Source organism: Micromys minutus, assembly GCF_963924665.1.
Source record: "Micromys minutus genome assembly, chromosome: 2".
NCBI lineage: Eukaryota > Metazoa > Chordata > Mammalia > Rodentia > Muridae > Micromys > Micromys minutus.
Window position 1 is genome coordinate 92,641,629 of NC_137971.1, and position 22,184 is coordinate 92,663,812.

Here is a 22,184-nt window from a genome sequence, read left to right on the forward strand (position 1 = left end):
TTGTAAGCTTGCCTATGCCCATGCATTATCCATACTAATAAGCTAAGCTGACCACAGACCCAAATGCCACTAGGATAGTTCTTCATTGGCATATCACTTGCTCTCTTCTGCCAATAACCTATGAAGTATGAATCAGCCTCTCCGGGTCATAGGGAAGCAGGTTAACAGAGCTTAGGTGAGAATCTCTAAATCTACACAGCTGGTAAGTTTCTGAGCCAGGATATGAATTGCACTGACCTTGGTCTTACATCAAGAAGTGGTAAATGCTGACAAGTGGCTTTCAGGTGCTTAAAGGGGGTGAATAATTTGTTCTTGTACACAAAGACTCATAGTACAGCTCTGTTCCTGGTGCTTGGACACCTATTATATGTCTTCTAGCAAATGCTACAAGGAGGCAAATGGGGCAAATGTATGGGAGACTACCTAATATTCTGAGAAAGGTATTTGAAAGAGGCTAGGCTATGTTTGGTTGACTGAAAGATGCATTCACATCAGAGAGGGGAAAGGTATAAAAACGTCAGCCACAGACAAAAGTAAGAATGCTGTAAGAGCATCCAGTTCCACCATCACCATGAATGGGCTCAGCAAACATGCTGTTTAGCCCTCAGGCTGGAGTCATTAATCAGACAACAGAGGTCTCTGTGAATTCGGTGGTCTAACTTTAGCCTTGCGTCACTGCATGCAATCTTCTGGTCCTGGGTGTTTTTAATGAATTCTAACTCAGATATTAGTGACAGCTAGGACATGAGAAGCCATCTCACCTGATGCTGCCAACAGCTGTATAGAACACATGGATCAAGTCCAAGATCTTACCAAACTCGAGACAGGAAATCTATTCATCAACATCTACAAGAGACTCAGCCCTTTACCTCTGTTTTGATATTCCTGGTCAAGACAAGTCCTCATGCGTGAGTTACTATGGGTTCGGGTGGTTTGGGGAAAGATGTCCTCATCCTCCATTTACTTTTCCTCAATAATAATGTTCACATTCTGAGGCTCCCATCCAATCCATCTGACCCTGTGTTATTAACATCCCTGTGTATGGTCATGCAGCAGATGAATCTGAAGGAAATAATACTAGACACTTGCAAGCAGGTTTATAGACAGAGAGAACTACCACGTAAGCATCTCTAGTTCCTACTGTCACCATGGAAATGAATGGTTCCATAGCCACGCCTTCCACTCTGTCCCACGGCAAAGACGTTATTAAATCACACAGAACTGAAAAGAGTCCCTTTGACCCTTGGTGATACTAACACATCTCTTGCTTTGCATATTTCCCAGGACCTTACAGTCTTCTCATCCCAAACACTCCTTCGTGGAGTTTAACTCAAATGTTTATACTGCCATTAAGCCTCAGCATAAAGATGATCCCAGCTTCCCCATCTCTTTAAGACTTCACAGAGTTCGGAGCTTAGACCGTCCACATATACTCTTCTTCAGCTTGACCATGCAACACACGAACCACAGCCATCAGAACCCAAGCTCCTTCCTGCTCATGGGGATTCCCGGCCTGGAGGCATCCCACTTTTGGATTGCATTTCCTTTCTGTTCCATGTATGCCCTGGCAGTTCTTGGTAACATAGCAGTTCTGCTGGTGGTGCGCTCTGAGCCCTCACTGCACCAGCCCATGTACCTGTTCCTGTGCATGCTGTCCACCATTGACCTGGTACTCTGCACCTCCACTGTCCCCAAGCTCCTCGCACTCTTCTGGGCAAATGCAGCCGAGATTGCCTTTGGGGCCTGTGCTGCCCAGATGTTCTTTATCCATGGCTTCTCGGCGGTAGAATCTGGTATTCTGTTATCAATGGCCTTTGACCGCTACTTGGCCATCTGCCGGCCACTGCACTATGGGTCACTGCTGTCTGCAGAGTCGGTGAGTAAGTTAGGGGCTGCTGCTCTGCTCCGTGGCCTGGGGCTCATGACCCCACTTACTTGCCTATTGGCAAGGCTGAGCTACTGCGGCCGTGTGGTAGCACACTCCTACTGTGAGCACATGGCTGTGGTGAAGCTGGCTTGTGGGGGCACACAACCAAACAATATATATGGCATCACAGCAGCCACACTAGTAGTGGGAACTGACTCCATTTGCATTGCTGTATCCTATGCACTCATCCTCCGGGCTGTGTTGGGCCTCTCCTCCAAAGAGGCCAGGGCAAAGACCTTTGGCACTTGTGGCTCCCACCTGGGTGTCATCCTTCTCTTCTACACACCAGGGCTCTTCTCATTCTATACACAGCGCTTTGGTCAGCATGTACCCAGGCACGTCCATATCCTCCTGGCTGACCTCTACCTGGTTGTCCCACCTATGCTCAACCCCATCATCTATGGGATGAAAACCAAGCAAATCCGGGATGGAGCACTCCGACTACTCAAGAGGGGCCCTGCCCAATCATAGTGCTTCAAGCTCACCCCTCAGATCCTAGACTGGTTTTCTCCAGCCCTTGAACGAAGTTTACATGGATGCCAACATGGCTGGAAGGTGGAAAACACACTCAGTGATGTCCCTACTTTAATATGGAGATCTATCACATGTCAGAGAAGGCAGCATCTGATGTTTGCTATGCATGATGGAGACAGGAGTCACAATGTTTAGTAATGTTTACCAAAAGGGAGATGTAGCTTCCAAACTGATAGTGTTGTCCATAGAACATCTCTCCTACCTTCCAAAGGATGTTCATTAAAGGAGAGAAATGTACCTACTGACATGACAGGAAAACAGTTCCCTCGGGCTGCTATGCATACCAACCAATGCTTTCTTATTGCTGACAAATACTGTACTCTGCAAATGCATCACAGTTTAACTATCTGATCATAACACCTGGATTATTTTCCACTTTGGGCTATTAGAAAATAAAGCTGCTATATTTACTAACCTACAAATACAAATGCTAGGACTGAGGGTAGGCATATGTTTAACAGAATCCACAGAATGGCTTTGCTCAGCACGGTTGTACCATGTTACCATCTCATCAATGATGTCAAGCATTTCCCAGCCGTATCTTTGATAGTGTTATTCATTTGTTCACTCCAGGGAGTATAAGCTAGAAGGAATTCTTTGCAACATTGCTTTGCCTTTTTCTTATAACTAATTATATTAAGCGACCTCCCTCATGTTTATAATTCATGAAAATCCCTTTTATGAAATTGTTCAGTCTTATGTCCATATTTACACTTTTTGGTTTAGTAATTTCTGTACTGTCATTTTGCTCTGGATCCAAGTTATCTGTCAAGTATACACACTAAAAATGTTCATACAGTTTTGTGTTTCTTGACGATATCATTTACTTAAAATGTGAGTTAGGGTTTGTTTTTCGCCTGTGGTTATTCAACTGCTCCTACAGATTTTCTTAGGAATTCTTCCTCTGTCAAATTGGGTTGCAGTGAACTTTATCACATTAGTTAAAGCACAAGTAAGGAAGTCAGAGGACATATTGCAGGAGTCATTTCTCTCCTTCCACCATGGGGGTTGATCATAAATGAGCTGAGGCATCTCGTCTACCCTGTTCCTTAAATTCTTTATCTATAAAGTATTCAATGTCAACAAAATGTTTCAAAAATGGTTCCTGTGTGACTTTTTTCCTTTTTTCCTATTAATAATCTACTTTAATATGTGGTGTGTCAAAAGCTGCTCTCTACATTGGTACCGTATTAGGAGTTTCTAATCAGTGTATAATAATTGTGTGAAATAATAAGCTATTGAATGCCATAGTGAATCTGAACATTCAGTCATCTTTACATTGAGAAACTTTTATCAGATAGGTAGATAGATAGACGATAGATAGATAGATAGATAGATAGATAGATAGATAGATAGATAGAATGTGATTAGATAGTATTTGCCCCCAGTAGCCATACATTGTCCCTCCCCTTTCCCTCGAGTCTCCTTCCTCATCTCTAATAGAGTCTCTCTGCTTCTTCTACATATCTGGATTTTAATAAACCTACTTTTAATCATATTTTCTATTTTCATGATATTTCAATTGACCCTAAATTTTCTCTAAAATAATCTGTCAATACAGGAATAAAATTGTTCCTAGCATACTTTGGTCCTTACAGTTTTGGCTGATTTGTTAAGTCTTTTTTTTTTGATATAGAGTTCATGTGCTTCATTCTTTTCTGTCATGTTTTGGGGAAAGGAAGTATACCTACCCATATGGTTACTGTTTTTAAAATCAAATATAGATTTCTTGATTTTTTTCTTTCTATTCATTTTTGTCTTTTACTGAAAACCTCAACTTTTGTTTCTTTTCATCTCTTCATCTTAAGTCACTTTTCTGCCTTCTTAAAGTAAAAACAGACAATCAGTCTATACTCAAAGAGGAGAAATAAACAAGATCTTGAAGAGAACAGTAAATGCCTCTTGCAAGGTACCTGGTTGTCATGTAATTCCATGATTTCCAGAAAATGAGAAATTATTCTCTTTTGTCATAAAAAATATAGTATTTCTTAGAAGACTGAAAAGTACAGAAACAGTAGAATATCTGACAGCTTTAGGCTCATAAAACCAAATGCTTCATCTCCAACTTTAAAGCACCAGACTTTCACAATCAGAAAATTTGACTCAGGTAACTAGCACATTCCATTGTCTTGTTATCTCTGGCATCTCTAATATGCAGGTTCTAGACCTCAGTCTTCATCTGTCCTCGAACTATAGGGAAGTAAGTCTACTTCAAAGCTTTGATTGTGTTGTGTTTTAAGTTAGACTGTCATGAGCTCATGATTTGCCCTTACAAAGATGCTTATCTATGAGGATGCAAATGCCATCTAAGCCAGCCAATCTGTATAATAATCCTTAAGACTGCCATCAGAACATCCGGGCTTTTTCCACTTTTCTTTCCTTCCACCTTCATTCTAACAAGCAAACAAACAATAAAACAGGAAGTCTTTAGTACCAGGACATGCCTGTGATCGGTGGGACATCACTGTAGTCACTACTCTACTTGCCAGCAGCAACGTCATCCTTCTTGCTCCCAGACTACATCACATGACCAGATCATACCCTGAGAGCTTCTTTTCAAAGCTGTTTATTAGATCTAATGTCTTTCTTGCTTTTCTCTAGAAAACACAACTGGGAGAAGAAAACAGTATGTGCAAACACTGTATTGTATGGTGCAATATTTTCCCAGGAGGGAAGGGAAGGAGGAGTGAAGAGAGAAGACTGCTGTCAACTGTTTATTCAGCATCCAGGATGTCCTCCAATGGGCAATGAGAAGCTCCTGCCTTGTGATGCAAGCTCCTTGGAGGAAATGAAAAACAAGGTAGCCTTCTCTTCTATTGGTTAAAGTTCATGCCTACTCCTTTGTACTTCGAGTTTACAGATGTCAGCAGCAGCAGTGGAAAGGAGTAGAAGCCATGTCATGTGTGTTGCAGATGATAAAGCTAGAGAAGTGACCTGAGCCCATTGGAAGAACTCAGAAGATCATGAAAGGATCCCAGATATTGGCCACTGAGTTATTTATACTGTTGGAGTTTGATTTTGCTTTGACCTGATTGTAACTGTGTCCTGGTTCTTCCCTCTTAAATAAAAAAAAAAAGTGTTTCATGTATTTTTCATTTTACAATAGCCCAAAGTTTAAAGACTGAAATTTTAAGGAGATTCCAGGTTTTAAAGAGACTTTGGATTTTTAAAGACTGATGTTTAAAGCGTTTGAATTTATAAAGACTGTGGGACTTTTTAAGTTTATAAAAAATGTTTTATATTGTGATATATATATATATATATATATATATATATATATATATATATATATATAGATGTGTAATGTTGGGGATAAACAAAAAAAGGAAGTTTTTGGCTTAACAGTGATATACTTGTGTGTCAAGTTGGCAAGGGGTCAGTTGTGCTGACTGGCGTAACAGAACCTCAGACCGTGGTACACTCCCAAACCTTAACAGGAGTGACCCCATGATGGAAGTAGGCCATAAAACTTAGCACATAGTACCACTTGCCAAAGTGAAAACAAAGACCCAATCCATAAAAGTTCTTGTTTCTGAGAAAGTTTATAAATGTTCTAATAATGACAGTTTTTTGTTTGTTTGGCTTCTGTAGTTTTACTTTTTGGTAAAAGGTCTTGTTAACTGACATATGTCAACTCAGACATGCTTTTGTGTTTAAAAGATCACCTAGAGAAAGACTCAGGGCTATGCTTGGATCCCAAACACCCATTGCAGTCACAGACTGGGTATTTTTACTGTCCACGCTGACTAGTGTTGGTGCTCAATAGATGCAAAGGCTTGAGGTAGAGACACATATGATAGATGGGGAATGACATAAGAACCTGGCTGCAGGCCCTGAGGCCAAAAGTAAAAGTGCATTCAGCAGCAAGAGCAGCTTCGCTTTCAACTCCAGGAGCAGTATTTGCGTCCCTTGGGAGCCTCTGCTTGAAGGTATATGGGTGGACCCAGGTTAGCACCATCTGAATTTGGTACCATGAGGAAGCAGCCAAAGAATTTGAGAGTTAAAGACATGATGTGGTGATGGGTAAAATGAGAGAGTATCTACTGTCTTAAGGGAAGCTGAAGGAAGTGTTACAAAGTGAAGAGATTCACTGTCAAGTGCTGATGTCAGACAATGAGTGAAAGCATTTTTAATCATTTTGGTTTTTGAGATTAATAGAATTAAACCACTTCCCTTTCCCCTCTCAAAGCCCTCCTATGTACCCTCCACCCTCACACTCAAATTCATGGGCTTTGTTTTTTTTTTTTTTTTTTTTTTTTTGAAATGTGAATTCATATTCTTATCTATATATTCTATGTTGCTAAATAATAAATACAACCTGCATAGTCAATATAACATTGTATGTATGTTTTCAGGAGATAACCAGGTGGTGCACACTTACCTGGGAAGACTATTTCTCCCGAATTAGCCTTCCTTGACAAGGCATTTCAGTGGAGTTAATGAATCCAAAATCCTGATATGAACACAGGAAAGACTATCAAGGAAAGAATTACTGGTCATGAGTATATTCAACATTTCTAGATTTACCATCTTTCCTGAATAAAATTCCTATGCCTGTTGTGAATCATGACAAAAAATATTGCACTTACACAGGAGGTAAATCAAAGCCAAAAAGTTAACCAGGGCTCTGTCTCTGAGTTTCCATGTGTACCAAACTGTCTTCTTTAAGGGCTGAGAATTGTGTTGGTGCTAACCATACCTCATGAAGACATATGAGTGCATGGGTGTTTTAGTCAGGGTTTCTATTCCTGCACAAACATCATGACCAAGAAGCAAGTAGATGAGCAAAGGGTTTATTCAGCTTACACTTCCATATTGCTTTTTATCACCAAAGGAAGTCAGGACTGGAACTCAAGCAGATCAGGAAGCAGGAGCTGATGCAGAGGCCATGGAGGGATGTTACTTACTGGCTTGCTTCTTCTGGTTTGCTCAGCCTGCTTTATTATAGAACCCAGGTCTACCAGCCCAGGGATGTCACCACCCACAATGGGTTATGTCCTTCCTCCTCCATCACTAGTGGAGAAAATGCCTTATAGCTGGATCTCATAGAGGCATTTCCTCAACCGAGGCTCCTTTCTTTGGGGTAACTCCAGCTTGTGTCAAGTTTACACATAAAACCAGCCAGTACACTAGGTATTACATGTTTCCTAATACATTTAGCTTAGATTTCCCTTAGGATCCTTGTGGCTGCATAATGTAAGTGGTAAGACAGAGATATCCCTCCTAACCCAACATAATAAATCAGGCCCTTCAGAAGTCTTGTTATACTATAGATGAGAGAAGAGGACTTAAGCATTCCCCCAATGAAACAACTCTACAACCTACTCATTCTCCTGAGACGTGAGTTATTCAGTCAGGCTCACATCTTATCCAAAGAGATAAGAGCATGACACAAATTAAAATGGACCCGTAGAGAGGCATAACCCCAAAGGAAAAATGAGATCTTGAAAATAGAAGCTGCCACAGTACAAAAACGTCTTTTGTTGTTTCATACATGGAGACCAGCTGGATGTCTGGCACAATGACTGCTTAGAAACTGAGTCTCAGAGATGAAAACTGAGCCTTAAAGCCAGGCCTAGTGGGATACATGGAGATTCCAGAATTTAAGATGCCAAGGCAAAAAGATTAACTTGGGACTAACCTGGGAAAAATGATGAGAACCTGTCATAATAATCAAAGGAGGGGGAGACTGGAGAGAAAGAGGAGGTATAAATGGAAGAGAAGAAGGAAGAGGAGGATATGAAGGAGGAAGAGTAGAAGTCAAAAGCTAAGCTTGTAACGTCTTTACAAGTGACACCTGACAAGCTGGTGGTCTGAGAGAAACAGAAGCTTAGTCTACCTAGGCACAATGCTTTTTTAAAGGACAAAGTCTTGAAAATTACCATAAAATACAGACTTTTCCCTCATACAGACTTAAAGCATGGCTCTAACCTCTTAATGTTAAGGCATTCAGATACCTAATGAGAAGAAAACCAAATGACAAGAAAAATCTTCACTTTGGATCCATTCAATAACATGTTGAGTCTTTATACAACAGCACAATGTAGAACAAGTTGAAAAAGGGTTTTCTCAATGTAAAATTCTACCTCTAATCAAGGGCATCAGTAAGTTATAATCAATGCCTTCTAAAAGCCTACAGAGGATGTGTAGAAATATAGAAGGGGCATGGTAAACAGAACCTTGCATGAAAAATCTACAAATCATTAAAAACAGGATCCTGTGGACTGGAAAATAGGATAATTAAAGTGCTTAGAGGAATAATAATCAACATTATTCTCTAGCATACATATGTATGTATGCACACACACACACACAGAGTGAGAGAGAGAGAGAGAGAGAGAGAGAGAGAGAGAGAGAGAGAGAGAGATGCCTGTGCACATATGAGTGCCTTTCAGAAAGACCAAAAAAAAAAAAAAAAAAAAAAAAAAAAAACAATACAATGAGAGATCAAGTCTCTCCCCCACAACCTCCTCCTCCCCCAATTCTGGGTTATAGCAATGCTCTTCCTACATAAAAATGAAACATCAATTCAAGCCTCCTATACTAGGAAATATTTAATGTCATTTTTATAAACACTTCTAAAGCATTTGTCATCATTCTACTTTGAAATGTGTTTATGATAAAGTGATAGGGAATTAGAGGACTCTCAGATGTTCTCTCAAAGCTAGGGGAGATCTCTTGGGATTTCTAGAGTTTAGGAAAAGAATAATTAAATTAGATACATGATCCTGGTGTGAAGAAGCTGTTGGCAGACAGCTAAGCTAGATCACTGCCTCAAATGTTTGGGGTCCATGGGATATATGACATTAATTTATACCAAATCCTTACTGTCTCAACTTTGCGCCCTCATTAAAAAAAAAAAAAAAAAAAAAAAAAAACTCAAGGGCTGGAGAGATGGCTCAGTGGCTAAGAGCATTGACTGCTCTTCCAGAGGTCCTGAGTTCAAATCCCAGCAACCACATGGTGGCTCACAACCAGCTGTAAAGAGATCTGATGCCCTCTTCTGGTGTGTCTGGAGACACCTACAGTGTACTTACATATAGTAAATAAATGAATGAATGAATGAATGAATGAATGAATGAATGAATGAATAAAATTATTATTTTAAAAATAGAGTCTAATCTGTGATTCCCATATACTTGTGGACATACAGCCATTTACTAGGATGACCTTGACCTTCCAGAGGCCTTAGAATATTTCCATCATCTCTTCTGGTGTCTGAGTTAATCACAGAGGCCGTGGGTAACTATAAGACAGTGTTTCCCAGACACAGCAGGGCAGTTGCATGTGGACTGACAGCAACTGACGCAGAGACGGCTTAGACCGGATAAAATGTCACCATGGAGATGACAGGTGGGCACAGTCCCACCCCTGGCTGAGGAACTAATGACAATTGACAGCTGTTTCCGGGAGCCAGTTAATATAAAACTGGGGAAAAGGCAAATAAACACAGCCTGCCTCGGTTGTTCCTTATGTTTACGCATGAGGCACAAAGAGACTCTAGGAAGGAGAGATACCTGTATAGACAATTAGCTTTAACTGTCTATTTGACACAACCTAGAATCATGGGCAAGAGACCCTGGGCCGTATAAGGAGCGGAAGGGACTGGCTAAGTAGCAGGCTGGCATCCACGTGTTTTTCCTCTCTGCTCTTGACTACAGATATGATACCTCCGGTTCCTAACAGACTACTTGCAAACCGAATGCAGCCTTTCCTCCCCAGGGTTGCTTTTGCTCTGGGTATTTCATTACAGTAACCCAGATGACACCAGAACAGATTGATGCTAACGGTCTGTCAGTAAGACGAGCAGCCGGGGGGGGGGGGTGTGGGCTGCTGCCGCATATATGGTCGTTAATCTCCGGTTTAACAAAACGTGGAACGGACTGTCAATACTCCAACATGCTCAGCGCCTGAAGTCTGTAATTATAGAGGCCCAGGACGGCCCCACAAAGAGCTCAACAGTTAAAACAAAGCATTCAAAGTCATCCAAAGTTGACTCATTTTCTACACCTCCCCCTCCCCTACTCCCTCCCAGGTGCATGGTGGTCCCCTGAGGTCATGTATTTCTGGATCTTTCTGTCTTAGGAAATATCAACCCTCTTCTGCTGGAGACGCCTTAAGAAGCCCTGACGGATCTGCTTGGACTTGATGCTGTAGACCACAGGGTTCATGAAGGGTGGCACCAGGAAGTGCAGGTTAGCCATGAGTACTGCCAGAGCTGGGTAGCTGTGTTTCTCTACTCGGTGCAGCACTGACAGCCCCAACTTGGGCAAATAAAAGATGAGGACGATGCAGAGGTGTGAGACACACGTGTTGAGGGCCTTGAGCCGCTCCCCGGGTGACGCAATGCCCAGAACAGTCCGTAGGATCAGAACGTAGGACAGCATGATGAGGGAGGAGTCTAGGCCCAGTGAGAGGAGGATGGAAACCAGGCCAACCAGGCTGTTGATCCGGGTGTCTGAGCAGGCCAGTCCCACGAGGTCGCAGTGCAGGCAGTAGCAGTGGGAGAGGGTACTGATCTGAGGAAAGATCAGGCGCCGCAGAAGGATGGGGCCGGGGAGGTTGAGCAGGATGGCCCTTACCAGAACGGCAGCCCCGACTTTGGCCACAGCTGAGTGAGGGAGGATTGTGGCATAGTGCAAAGGGTCCCGGATAGCAACGAAGCGATCAAAGGCCATGGCCAGTAGCACACCAGATTCCACATAGGTGAAGGCATGGATGAAAAACATCTGTGCTGCACAGAAATCGAACGGCAGCTCCCGAGTACCCAGCCAGAAGAGCCGCACCATGGTGGGGAAGGTGGAGGCACAGAGGCCCAGATCGGAGGCTGCTAGCATGGACAGGAAGATATACATGGGCTCATGTAAGGCTGGATCTGTGCGGATCAGGAAGAGGATAATGCTGTTGCCCAGTATGGAAACCACGCAGATGAGGTTGATGGGTATGGAAACCCAGTGGTGGGAGGCTTCCAGGCCTGGAAAGCCGGTGAGGAGGAAGGTAGAGTGACCAGGAGTGCTGGAATTGCAGAACATAATGACTCCAAGAGGAAACTGACCACCCTGCGAGAAGGAAACATTCATTCAAGTGGTCACGGGGCTAGAACGAAGAGCTGACTCAGCCATTAAAAACAACCCTCCTCCTGGGAGCACTTGCTTCTCTGAATAGTGTCCTTGGCTACATTTTCTGAGTCCATCTCTGATTACTGCTAACTGCCTGCTCTGTAGCCTATCAGCAGCTACCTTCCCTTGGGCCTGGGCAACTTCCGTCTCTCACCCAAGTGAAACCTAAAGCCTTGTCTTCCAGAGAGCCTTCTCAGACTTCATTTTGAGAGGAAAAAAAAAAACAAAACAACTCTCTAGAGAAACAGAATGGAGGCTGGCAAGACGTCTCAGCTGGTAAGTGTCTTCTGCCAATCCTGAAGCCTCAGTTTGATCCCTGGAACCTACACAGCTGAGAAAAAGTCTTATGTCTACCATTGCCCTCTGACAACCACATGAGCACACGCACTCTCGCGCACACACACACACACACACACCCTAAACAAGTAAGTGTAATAAATATTGTTTTTAACTTTAGGATGACAATACAAACAGAACATATGGACTGCATTCTTCCTTAGAGGTGGGCTTCCTGTCTGGTATCTGCTATCAGAAAATAGGCCCTTTACTTAGTTACATTTTGTTTTTAATGGCTGCTAATTGTTCAAATGCATGGAGTTCTTTGTGCCAATTAGTATGCACATTATATAGTAATCAAATCAGACACCTAACATTTTAAACATTTTTAAATTTTTGGTTAACGTGGTAATAATTATACATATCTGTGGGGAAACACGTGATATTTCAGTGCATACATGTAATGTGTAGTGGTCAAAATGGCCTCTTCAAGTGTTTCCACCAGTGACAAATGACCTGGGAAAATGAATTGGCTTGAAAGAAATGATCAAGGTTTCCTCGGAGTCTGATAAACAAGCTTGGAAGCTGCTGAATGCATTCATACTGGTGTTTTCTCCGGTTCTGTGTCCACCTCATGCACTACTGAAAGCTTCCATGTGTGCCTCTGGGTACAGTCTAAAGAGCTGTTTTCTCTTAAAGAGGCCCTTTCCAGCCTCTTACTACGAAAGCTGTTCTATGGAGTCAGCTGCCTTGAAGTTCTCCTTAGCTGGGAACAGAGTGCTGAGGCTAACAGAGATGTCAGGCAGAAACTGAAGCTTCCCGACTCTCAGGATGAATAAAGCTCTGGCGATGCGCCAAGACTGAAGGGTGTGAGCGCTCCTGTTCTTACAACCTCACACATCACTGTCTCCCAACTTCTCTCCTCCAACACAACCGACCTTCCCCTGTTCACTAAACAACCACACTGGGCTGCATTAGAGATGGAACAAAACACTAATCCCTTCCATCCCTCCCCAAACCACACTCCATTAACTGTGAGTTCCCGTCTCCTTTCTCACCTTTCTTTTGTTTTATCCGTTAAACATTCGAAGGGCCTGTCCTTTCCCTCTAGAACACATTCTCCTGATCAACTACTCTTTGGCCTGTCTCCTTTCTTCAGATCCAGCAAAACTAACCACATCAAACCGTCATGATTCCTCTGAGTGACGAAACAGCTCCTGTGTCCCAGACTCTTTGGTTCCTATGTATTCCACTTTGTTTTTAAATTTCCAATTGAGTTTGGCTCCGGATATTTATGAAAGGTTCAGTACGATCATTACATATACAGCCAGGAATGAATAAATGAATGAGCAAAGGAGGAGGGGGAGACTTTGTTTTGAGCAGCTCTGGCTTTGTGTAATGATCAACAATGTTTCCTTGATGCACAGAGAAGCAGATCTAAGCAAAATCTCCACAGAGAGTCCAAAGGAGAGACTTTGCCCATCTTACATCTCTAATCTTTTCAACCCCCTTTCTCCTAAGTATCATGAATTATTAAAGAATCTTTCTACTCACCAAATTTACTATTTTTGGTCATTTTAAAATATCTTGCTTGGAGTATAGTGTATGCACAAGAAAGTCTGCATATTTAAAATGTAAAGCCCAATGAAGTGAGTATATCTACGTAACCAAATACTGTAGGCCAACAAGATGACTCAGAGGGGAAGGGTGCATGCTGGCCAAGCCTGAAGCCCTGAGTTCACTCCCCAGAGCTCATGTAAAAGTGGAAGAGAGAAACCATCTTCACAGAGTTATCCTCTCTTGGTTGATATTCAGGTGAGAGCAGGCACGAGATAAGACAAGGACTGTGATTGGGCAGTGAAAAAGTAAGGCGGGGGCAGAGGTTTGGAAAGAAGGAGAGAAGCCAAAATGGAGGAGGAAGAAGATGACCCATCTCCGTGTAGCTTTAAATAACCGCAGGTAGCTATGTATATTTTAATAGGGATAGATAATTACAGGACAATTTGTCTTATCTAGGTGGGCAGTTTATACCAGTATCAATTGGCTCTGAGTCTATTATGTGGACACTTTGTGGAGTGGGAATTTATTGATATAAATCTGATTGATAAATTACAAGTTTCTAGAGTTTTGATTTTTGTCGGGCTAGTGAGGATTGTGACAATAACCACAGGGGATGCTTTCAGGGAATGTGAGCAGAGTTCACTGCAGAGAATCCCATGAAGGCAGACACCCCTGGAGGCAAAGATCCAGCCAGGAGAGGGAGGCCATGGCGTATGGCTAGCCATGAGGGCAGAGAGACCTCCGGGAACCGAGAATAGCTGGTGTAGCCTGGTGTGCTGCCATGGACTTTTCACGGCTTTCTAAATATTTACCACTACATCCTCTGACCTCTACAGTTGTGCCGTGGCATGGTGTGTCTGTCTGTCTGTCTGTCTCTGTCTCTCTCACACACGCACGCACACACAGAGACATACATTTTTTAAAAATAAACCAAATAGTTTCAGAATCTCCAAGTCCTCTGACCCCTTCAGTGATTCCTATCCTCACTACCCTGAGTTATGACACCAAAGATTAATGTTATAAATGGTGAAACTTTATGCAATAATAATAATCCTACAGTGTGCACTTGTCTGTGTTAATTTTTGTCTGTGATACACCCACACCACTGCACGTACTTGTAATTTGCTTATTCTCTTTGCTGGGTGATTTTTCCACTGTGAGCATAAACAACATGTATCTGACATACAAAGTTTACCTCACCTTGTTCGTTCATCTTCTCATTCAGTGAAAGTCTTGGGACCTCAGAGTCCAGGAAACCCACAGAAAAGAAGTCAGAAGGAGTGCAGGAACCAAAAAAGAACACCAGAACAACAAACCATCTAAATCAACTGAGAAAAGCTCATAGAAACTCACAGAGACGTTCGCAGCAAAGCTCACAGCCTGCACAGGTCTGCACTAGGTCCTCTTTCTCTTTAGCACTTCATGGGACTCCTGAGTATGTGGACAAGTGAATCTCTGACTCTTGTGCCTGCTCTTGCAGTTTTTTTCCTTCTGTTGGTTTGCTTTGCCAAAGTTCAATGTGGTGGTTTTTGTTTTATCTTATTATATTTTTTTAATTTTTAAAACCATATACTATAATAAAATTCAATAAAGTGTTTTGTAAACACCTGAGTTTTCTTTTCACTTTGCATTTCTAGCAATGCCATATTTTAGGTTACACTAAATTTCAATAAAGGGTTATCTTTAAATGCTTTTTTAAAATAAAAAAAAAGAAGCTTAGAGATACTCTTAAGTAATGAAAACCCTGACATGAAAGCCCTTAGACAGTATCAAAATCCCATCAGTCCCTCTCTTGCCCTTGGTGGGTTTTTTTTGGTTTTTTTTGTTTGTTTGTTTGTTTGTTTGTTTTGTTTTGTTTTGTTTTGTTTTGTTTTTGTCTTTTTTTTCACATCTTGTTGGAGAACAGCCATAATAAAGAGGGGTTCATATAGCAGCATCATTTTGCCTGTCTGAACCCTTCAGTCTCCCCACACTGAGTGCACGCCTGTGTACTGTGCCTAAGCTGCTCTGCCCCATAAGTCAAACCACACATGGAAATATTTACATATTGTACATAAATATGAGCAGCTACCCAGTCAGAGCCTGCACGCACACCTGCAGGGACTGCCATCTACACTTCAGCCCACTGAGTGTGGGCTCTGGAAGTTGTGTTTCTCAGCCTGAACTGTCATTCTGTCCTTTCATGTAATAAAACACCATTACTAACATCACAGAGAGGTTGTGAACATGGGAAACTGCACACTGTTTTACAATTTGTAGACACTGATGAAAGGGTAAAGTTAATCATACCCTAGACTAGGATGTTACAGTCAGCATCTCGTGAAGTCCCCCACTTTCTAAAGCCTTTGCTCGGCATTATCTCCTTCCTAATGATGAAAAAACAATCTAAGAGATGAAAATCCCAGTCCACAGCTCATTAGAAGCAAGCAGAAGAAACAACACAGTTTGACACCATGTTTATGTGTCTGTCATTCAGCATTTTTCCTCCCCAAATCTTTTAAAAACAATTGCCTCATTATAACACACACACACACAACACACACACACTTTTATATGGGTGTAGTTTAAACAGTGCTTGGTGCTTGAACACTGAAATGGCTACCACACACATACTTCATGTATGTTCTAGTGGTGAAGCGTGCCTGCAATCTCAGTGCACAGGAGACTGGGATAGGAAGGTTGTGAGTTTTGGGCCATCCCAAGCTACACAGTAAGCCCTGCTCTCAAAAACTAGTGATAATGATTAGTAATAATAAATTACTTAATTATTGAGGACACACTATTTTTGTGGTGGCTAAAGATCATTTCCATTTTACATGTGGGAAAACTGAGCTGCCAAGTTGTCATTACCTCGCCGAGGATCATGAAGTTAAGAAGTGAATAGTCAGAATAGAAATCGAGACAGTCTGATCCCAGAGGCTGCTCAAGTGCTATGATTAGTGCTGAAAATGTCCATCCCAGAAGGGTTGACATAAAGCTACATATTTGAGATGCTCTCCATCTACCATCCTACCTCCTTGTGACCACTTAGATGTAGCAATCCTGAGCACACTCATGTTTCAACAACCTAACCCCAAAGGAGCTCCTTGCTTCATGGCCATCCTGTGCTGCAAACTGTGTGAATTTTGTTATACAGTTATGGCTTAGAAAGAGGAATGTTCTCCTCAAAGCAGTAATAGCCCGAGAGAGGGAATGAGACATTTGATTAGACTGGATGTGGAAGGGGCGGGGTAGAGAGAGAAATGTGGAAAGGGTGAGGAATAGATAAAACAGACAATGATCCATGGATAGAAGGCTGGGTGGATAGGTCGAAAACCAATAACAGGGTCAATTCTGGAGATGGAAAAATTGAATTAAATTCTCTGCCTTTCTACCATGTTACTTATCCAGGTTCTGGGAGATCATGAATAGTGTAAAGTCTTGTTAATCAAAGAAGTTTATCCCCAGTGGCTTAACTATAAGTTCTGAAAGAAAAGGGCCCAGCTTAGAGAAAGTTGGAGACCCCAGGAAGGTTTCTATGACGACTAAGCATCCCTCACCAATACTCTCAAGGGAATGTGAGGATTTAAGCCTCTGGCTTTGCCAGCTGGGTCCTAGGGCCAAGAAGGAAGACACAGAAAAATAAGCTGTCGCACTGAATCCTAAGCCTAGCTGAGTCTGGCATGAGCCAGGAACCCAGTTTTCCTCAAGCCATGAAATAGATGAGTCTTAGTTAACATTAAGGCTACAACTATACTGTTCACAAAGAAGCTTGGCATAAACTGTGTCTGCCAGGTACCTGTGACAAGGGTGTCACAGGCTACATGCAGGATCTGCAAACAACCACACCCTTCACCTCCTTTGCTTCTGGGCTGGCTGAGCTTTTACTATGCAGTAGAGAGGGTGAGTGAGGAGGTGACCTGCTCTCCACACCTCCTCCCCTACACCCCTTACAGGCTGGAACCCTCCAAGTCTGTGGCTGTCAGTGGAGGTGCAATGCAGGCCAGTGAAGGGATGGAAATAGCAGAATCTTGTAAAATGCTCATTTGTTTATAAACTCATAAGCTATATAGGAAAAAAAATCTGGCTTTCAAATAAATCAGACCCTTCCATCTTTTATTCTGACTTACATGAAAGCTCTTTGAATGTTTCAAACAGTTGACCTTCAAATTCTCACCATATAGATGCTGTCTTTGTTAAAACTAAGATCTTATATTTAACTAGTGAGGTTAAAGTCTAAAATAGAACAGGTTCCGAATAGATCTAATATTAAAATGTTATATATATAATCAGACAAATTATAAAGAAGAAATAAAGAAGGAAGGAAGGAGAGAAGGAGGGAGGAAAGGAAGGAAGGAAGGAGAGAGGGAGAGGGGACAGGGAGACAGAGATTGAAACAAAGGCCTCTTGTGTAATTCATAAGCAGCTATAACTGCCTCCCAGCCAGGCCATTGGTTTCTTCCCTGTTGTATAAACACAGACAAATCCAAGTACATCTGAGCTCTCTGCACGTGGGATCTCCCTTTCACTTCCTTGAGTGTTTTTGGAAGCATAGGTTATGTGTGCTTTCTATTAAAAGCATACACTTCACAGTGGCATGTCAGAGGTTGGGACGTGTTGGCATATAACGGATATTACACTCTAGGCAGGAAATACCAAATTCAAAGTGCACACTCCAGGGCCTGACGAAATGGCTGAATTATTAAGAGCATTTGTTGCTCTTCAGAGAACCCCGGTTCAATTACCCAGTCCACATGGCCTGTCAATGACCCTTTGAGAAAACATGCAGTGTACGTACATACAGGCAGGCAAAACACTCATATACAAAAAAAAACTAAAATAGTTAAATTAACCTAAAAATACCTTAAATCTGTGTTTTATATCCAAATGGGTCTGGGTTTGAATCCTGACATTGCTATTTGCCATCCGTAAGTACTGGGTATGTTTTGACACCTCTGTGTCCTCAAATGCTTCTGCCTTTGAGTGACAGTGAGGGTCTATGAAATCATCAAGAAATTATAAGATCCTAGTAAGTGTAAATGCGATCAGTTGTCACATAGCTAACAACCTCCTCAGAGTTAGCTTAGTAGGAAAGGGGCTGTCAGTGGCCCTGTTCGAATTTGTCAGAAACAGACGTTTGAACGGAGGTTTGGTCAAGCCGCTGAACCACAGACTGAGACAGGCCTGATGTTGCTGTGGTCTTTTCCTCACTACAGCCTACAGAACACCTATCAGAGTCTGAGCCTGAAGCAGCCACTGCAGGAAGCCCCGCACCATCCACACGCCTACAGCTTTTCTGCGATTTAACCAGGTAGTTCAAAATTGAAGAACACAGTGTCCCTTTGTCCTGAGCTACTCATCTTCTCATGATGGTCCTCGGTCCAAACTGCCTAGGAAAGTCAGATCTAAAGAGGGCCTCGTGGAACCAAGCCCGTATGTTATAAAAGGGACGATGAGGAAAGACACTGTCATGTCTCCAGCTGACTGCCCTAGATGGATTGTGTTCTGCTCAGCGGCAGAAATAATGATGCAGGTAGATGGAGCCAGGCCCTGGTCCTCCACCCTCAGTCTAGACCTAATACCTCATCCGTTCACTCACCGCACCTCCAGAGCCTGTGTCTCCTCTCAACTGTTCCTCTGTTAGCAAGAAGCATCTCTTGTTCTGTCCATAAAGGCCAGTACTTTATAATCTTCCTGTTAGAAGTAAAGACATAACAGGTCTGCTGGGAGCCAGATGCAAATCCAAGAGATTTACACAGCTGACCTTGCTGAGGTCCCTGAGCTCTAGTCCAGGCTGCTCTGAGACTTGGTGGGAAGCATCAGGCGATGCTTCCAGACATGCTGACTTCTTGCTGGAGGATGTTCAGACACCACATATGGAATAGATATTTTTCCAGAAGACCCAACCCCATGAGCTACAGTGACACATGGAGGCAAGCAGATAACTAGAGACTGAGGCACACTCGATCCTTCTGGCAAAGGGACCTTGAAGAATGCCTACACGTAGAAAGCATCAGCACAGACCCTTGCCAGATTCTGCCATAAAGGAAACAGGGTAGCAGAAACATGCATCACTACTTTATCCCTGTAAAACTTGCAAGAGAGGAGGGAAAAGCGTTCTCCACTTAACCCCAAGACGCTTCGTAGGAAATGACAGTGTTTGAAAGTGAAGGTGCAGTCACGAAGCAAACTCTCTCTCTCTCTCTCTCTCTCTCTCTCTCTCTCTCTCTCTCTCTCTCTCTCTCTCTCTCTCTCTCTCTCCCTCAGTAATGCCCTTGGAGATTGTCTGCCAAGCATGAGGTAGTGGAAAACTTCAAGGATATTTATTTCTAGATCTGTCATCAAATACGTGATTATGAGCAGGTGTCTTTCTTGATGTTTGGTCTTTATTTATATAATGATCATATACATTTACTTGTATAATAATTAATAATCATTAATTGCTGGGATTAAATTAGGATATATGGAACTGGGAGACACTGGGAGACGGTGTTCTTCAAGAGGACCAGAGTATGATTCTCAGCACTCACATCTGGGAGCACAACTGCCTAATAACCCCAGCTCCAGGGAATCTGAAATCCTCTTCCAGCTTCCATGGGCACATGCCCAAACATGCACAGGCACATGTGTGTGCACACACACACACAAATGAAATAAATGTTGTTTTGTCCAACACTCATTACTCTTGTTTATTTCAGAGATCTTTGCTTTGTAAAATGACTTTCCACACTCTCTTTTAAAATGCAAACCTTCATGTGATTTATACTGTTTGAGAATTTCCTACCTGCATATACTGAATTTTGATAAACTGTTCCCCATTCTCTTTCCTTCCGTCTTTCCCTATTCTCTCACCGTTTTCCCAGGCAAATTCATCTGCTTAAAAATAAAAAAAAAAAAAAAAAAAAACCATTGAGTCTTTTAAAATGTAAATAAAGTAGAATGTGTGAAACTGTTGGGAAAAAACTTATAAACCTTACACACTCCTTTGAATTACCCATATAAGTTAGGAACTGGTTTGGTGTCCTGTATAACAGCATAACACATCAACCTCCCCCTACTCCATGGCTGTAGAGGACTTTTAATAAGCTTTATAGTTTGGAATTTATCAAACTAATTCAAAGAGAGAGGCTTCATCAGCTCTCCAGGTCTACCACAAGTCGGCCAGTTGGCGACTGAAATTCCTCTCAGACTCCTCCAACTTTTTCTTATGTCATTTTGATCCATTACAGAATCTTAAGATTTCTATTCCCTTCGCTTCCTTCAGGTAGTGAGAGGAGAAAGTTGGGGTCCCAGGAGGAAGTAGAAATGCTACCATAAATAATCTACGTAGTAAACCATATAACATACTATATCATTATATAGTATTATAGCCTTACCCTGTTTTTTAACTGTTTCTAGGAAAAACCTAAGCAGTTTTCTAGTGAAGATTTTTACATTATTTACATTCAGTAAATCAAATTTTCCAGCATATCTGTTTTCGCTCCTACATTACATCTTCCAAGCACCGCCAGTTTGAAACTTGCTCCATTAAGCTCTTTCCAGAGCATTACTTGTAACCAGTGACTGTTTTATATTTAATAATGGAGTTATGGAATCCACCATCTTGAACGTGAATCATCAGAATACGTGCTCGGTAGAACTGGGCTATCACCTGTTGAGAGTGGAGCTATGGCACCAAGTTGGAAATCCCATCCGCTATAGTCTGAATGTTCATGTCTTAGTGAAATTAATAGATTGAGATGATGATGTTGATGACGGTGGCGGCAGCAGCAATGAGAAGTGAAGCTATGGATTAAGGTCCTTATGAAAAAGGATTCGAAGAGAAGGCCTTGTCTTTGAGCACAAGAGCAAGTCTGAGACGACCAATCTGCAACTGCCTTACCTTGGGCTTCCATCCTCCACAACTATAAAAAAGAAACTTATGGGATTGTTTTGTGAATTACTCAATCTGTGGCATTTTATTATAGGAACCAACAAAGGCTACAACTGTGAGAGTAAAGGGCTATCCCATAATTCTGATACATTGTTAGACCCAGCAACTGGCCAACTCTCTGTCACCTTTCTTGTCCCTCTCCCACACCCACTGGTCCTTTCCTGTTCCCAGATGTCCTTCTACTTCCGTATCTTTGGGGCTTCTTAGGTCACTAAATTAGAAATGGATAGAGGATGCTTTTCCTGTCCTGGACAGAGTGGACTTGCGTGTCACCAGGGACAATCTGGGTCACTGATACCTATTCAAGTTAGTGGATACTATGACTAAAAGCAAAGTATAAACATCTCACCTGACCAACACACTAATAATGAGCTGGATAGTATATCACTGACATGAATTCTTCCCAAAGGCTTGGGTCATTTCTTCCAGGGAAAGGAGGGTTGAAATATCTGTTGTACTATCTGAGAGTGAAGGGAATTTAGGTCTTCTGGAGTTTGGGTCTTCAGACAATTACCAAGGTGGGAGCTGAGGCAGCTACGAATATGTTCCATTAGTCGTCCTGTGCGTACAGTATAGAATATGCATCAACAGAACCCTAGAGCGTGTGTTACTCTCTCTATCCAGTGTGTGGTTGAAACATTGAATCTACCTCTACCCTACTGTGGGACCCAAGTTCTTTGCCTGCAAGAAATAGCAACCGATCTTCAGTGGTGTGAGGCAGGATCGTTTGCTGATGTTTACAGACGTCTCCGTCCTTTCAGATGCTTGACTTTGTTTTTCATTCTGTTTTCTGGGACCATTGAGTTCCTGGAAACAAACCCCAGTGCAACAACACAATCTAGACAGTAGATGTCGC

At 42.2% G+C, this 22,184-nt stretch overlaps 2 protein-coding genes across 2 annotated transcripts; one reads left to right on the forward strand and one right to left on the reverse strand.

The window, feature by feature from the left end:
* Positions 1-1,450: 1,450 nt before the first annotated feature.
* On the forward strand, positions 1,451-2,398 carry LOC308418076 (olfactory receptor 52P1-like; the record flags this gene model as incomplete). Its single annotated transcript, XM_080913406.1, has 1 exon — positions 1,451-2,398. One exon carries the CDS (start codon positions 1,451-1,453, stop codon positions 2,396-2,398), a length of 948 nt encoding a protein of 315 aa, XP_080769532.1.
* An 8,144-nt stretch (positions 2,399-10,542) lies between these two features.
* On the reverse strand, positions 10,543-11,493 carry LOC308418056 (olfactory receptor 51G2-like; the record flags this gene model as incomplete). The annotated part of the gene is made up of 1 exon (XM_080913388.1): positions 10,543-11,493. The coding sequence occupies one exon, from the start codon at positions 11,491-11,493 to the stop codon at positions 10,543-10,545; it is 951 nt and encodes a 316-aa protein (XP_080769514.1).
* Between the last annotated feature and the right edge of the window lie 10,691 nt (positions 11,494-22,184).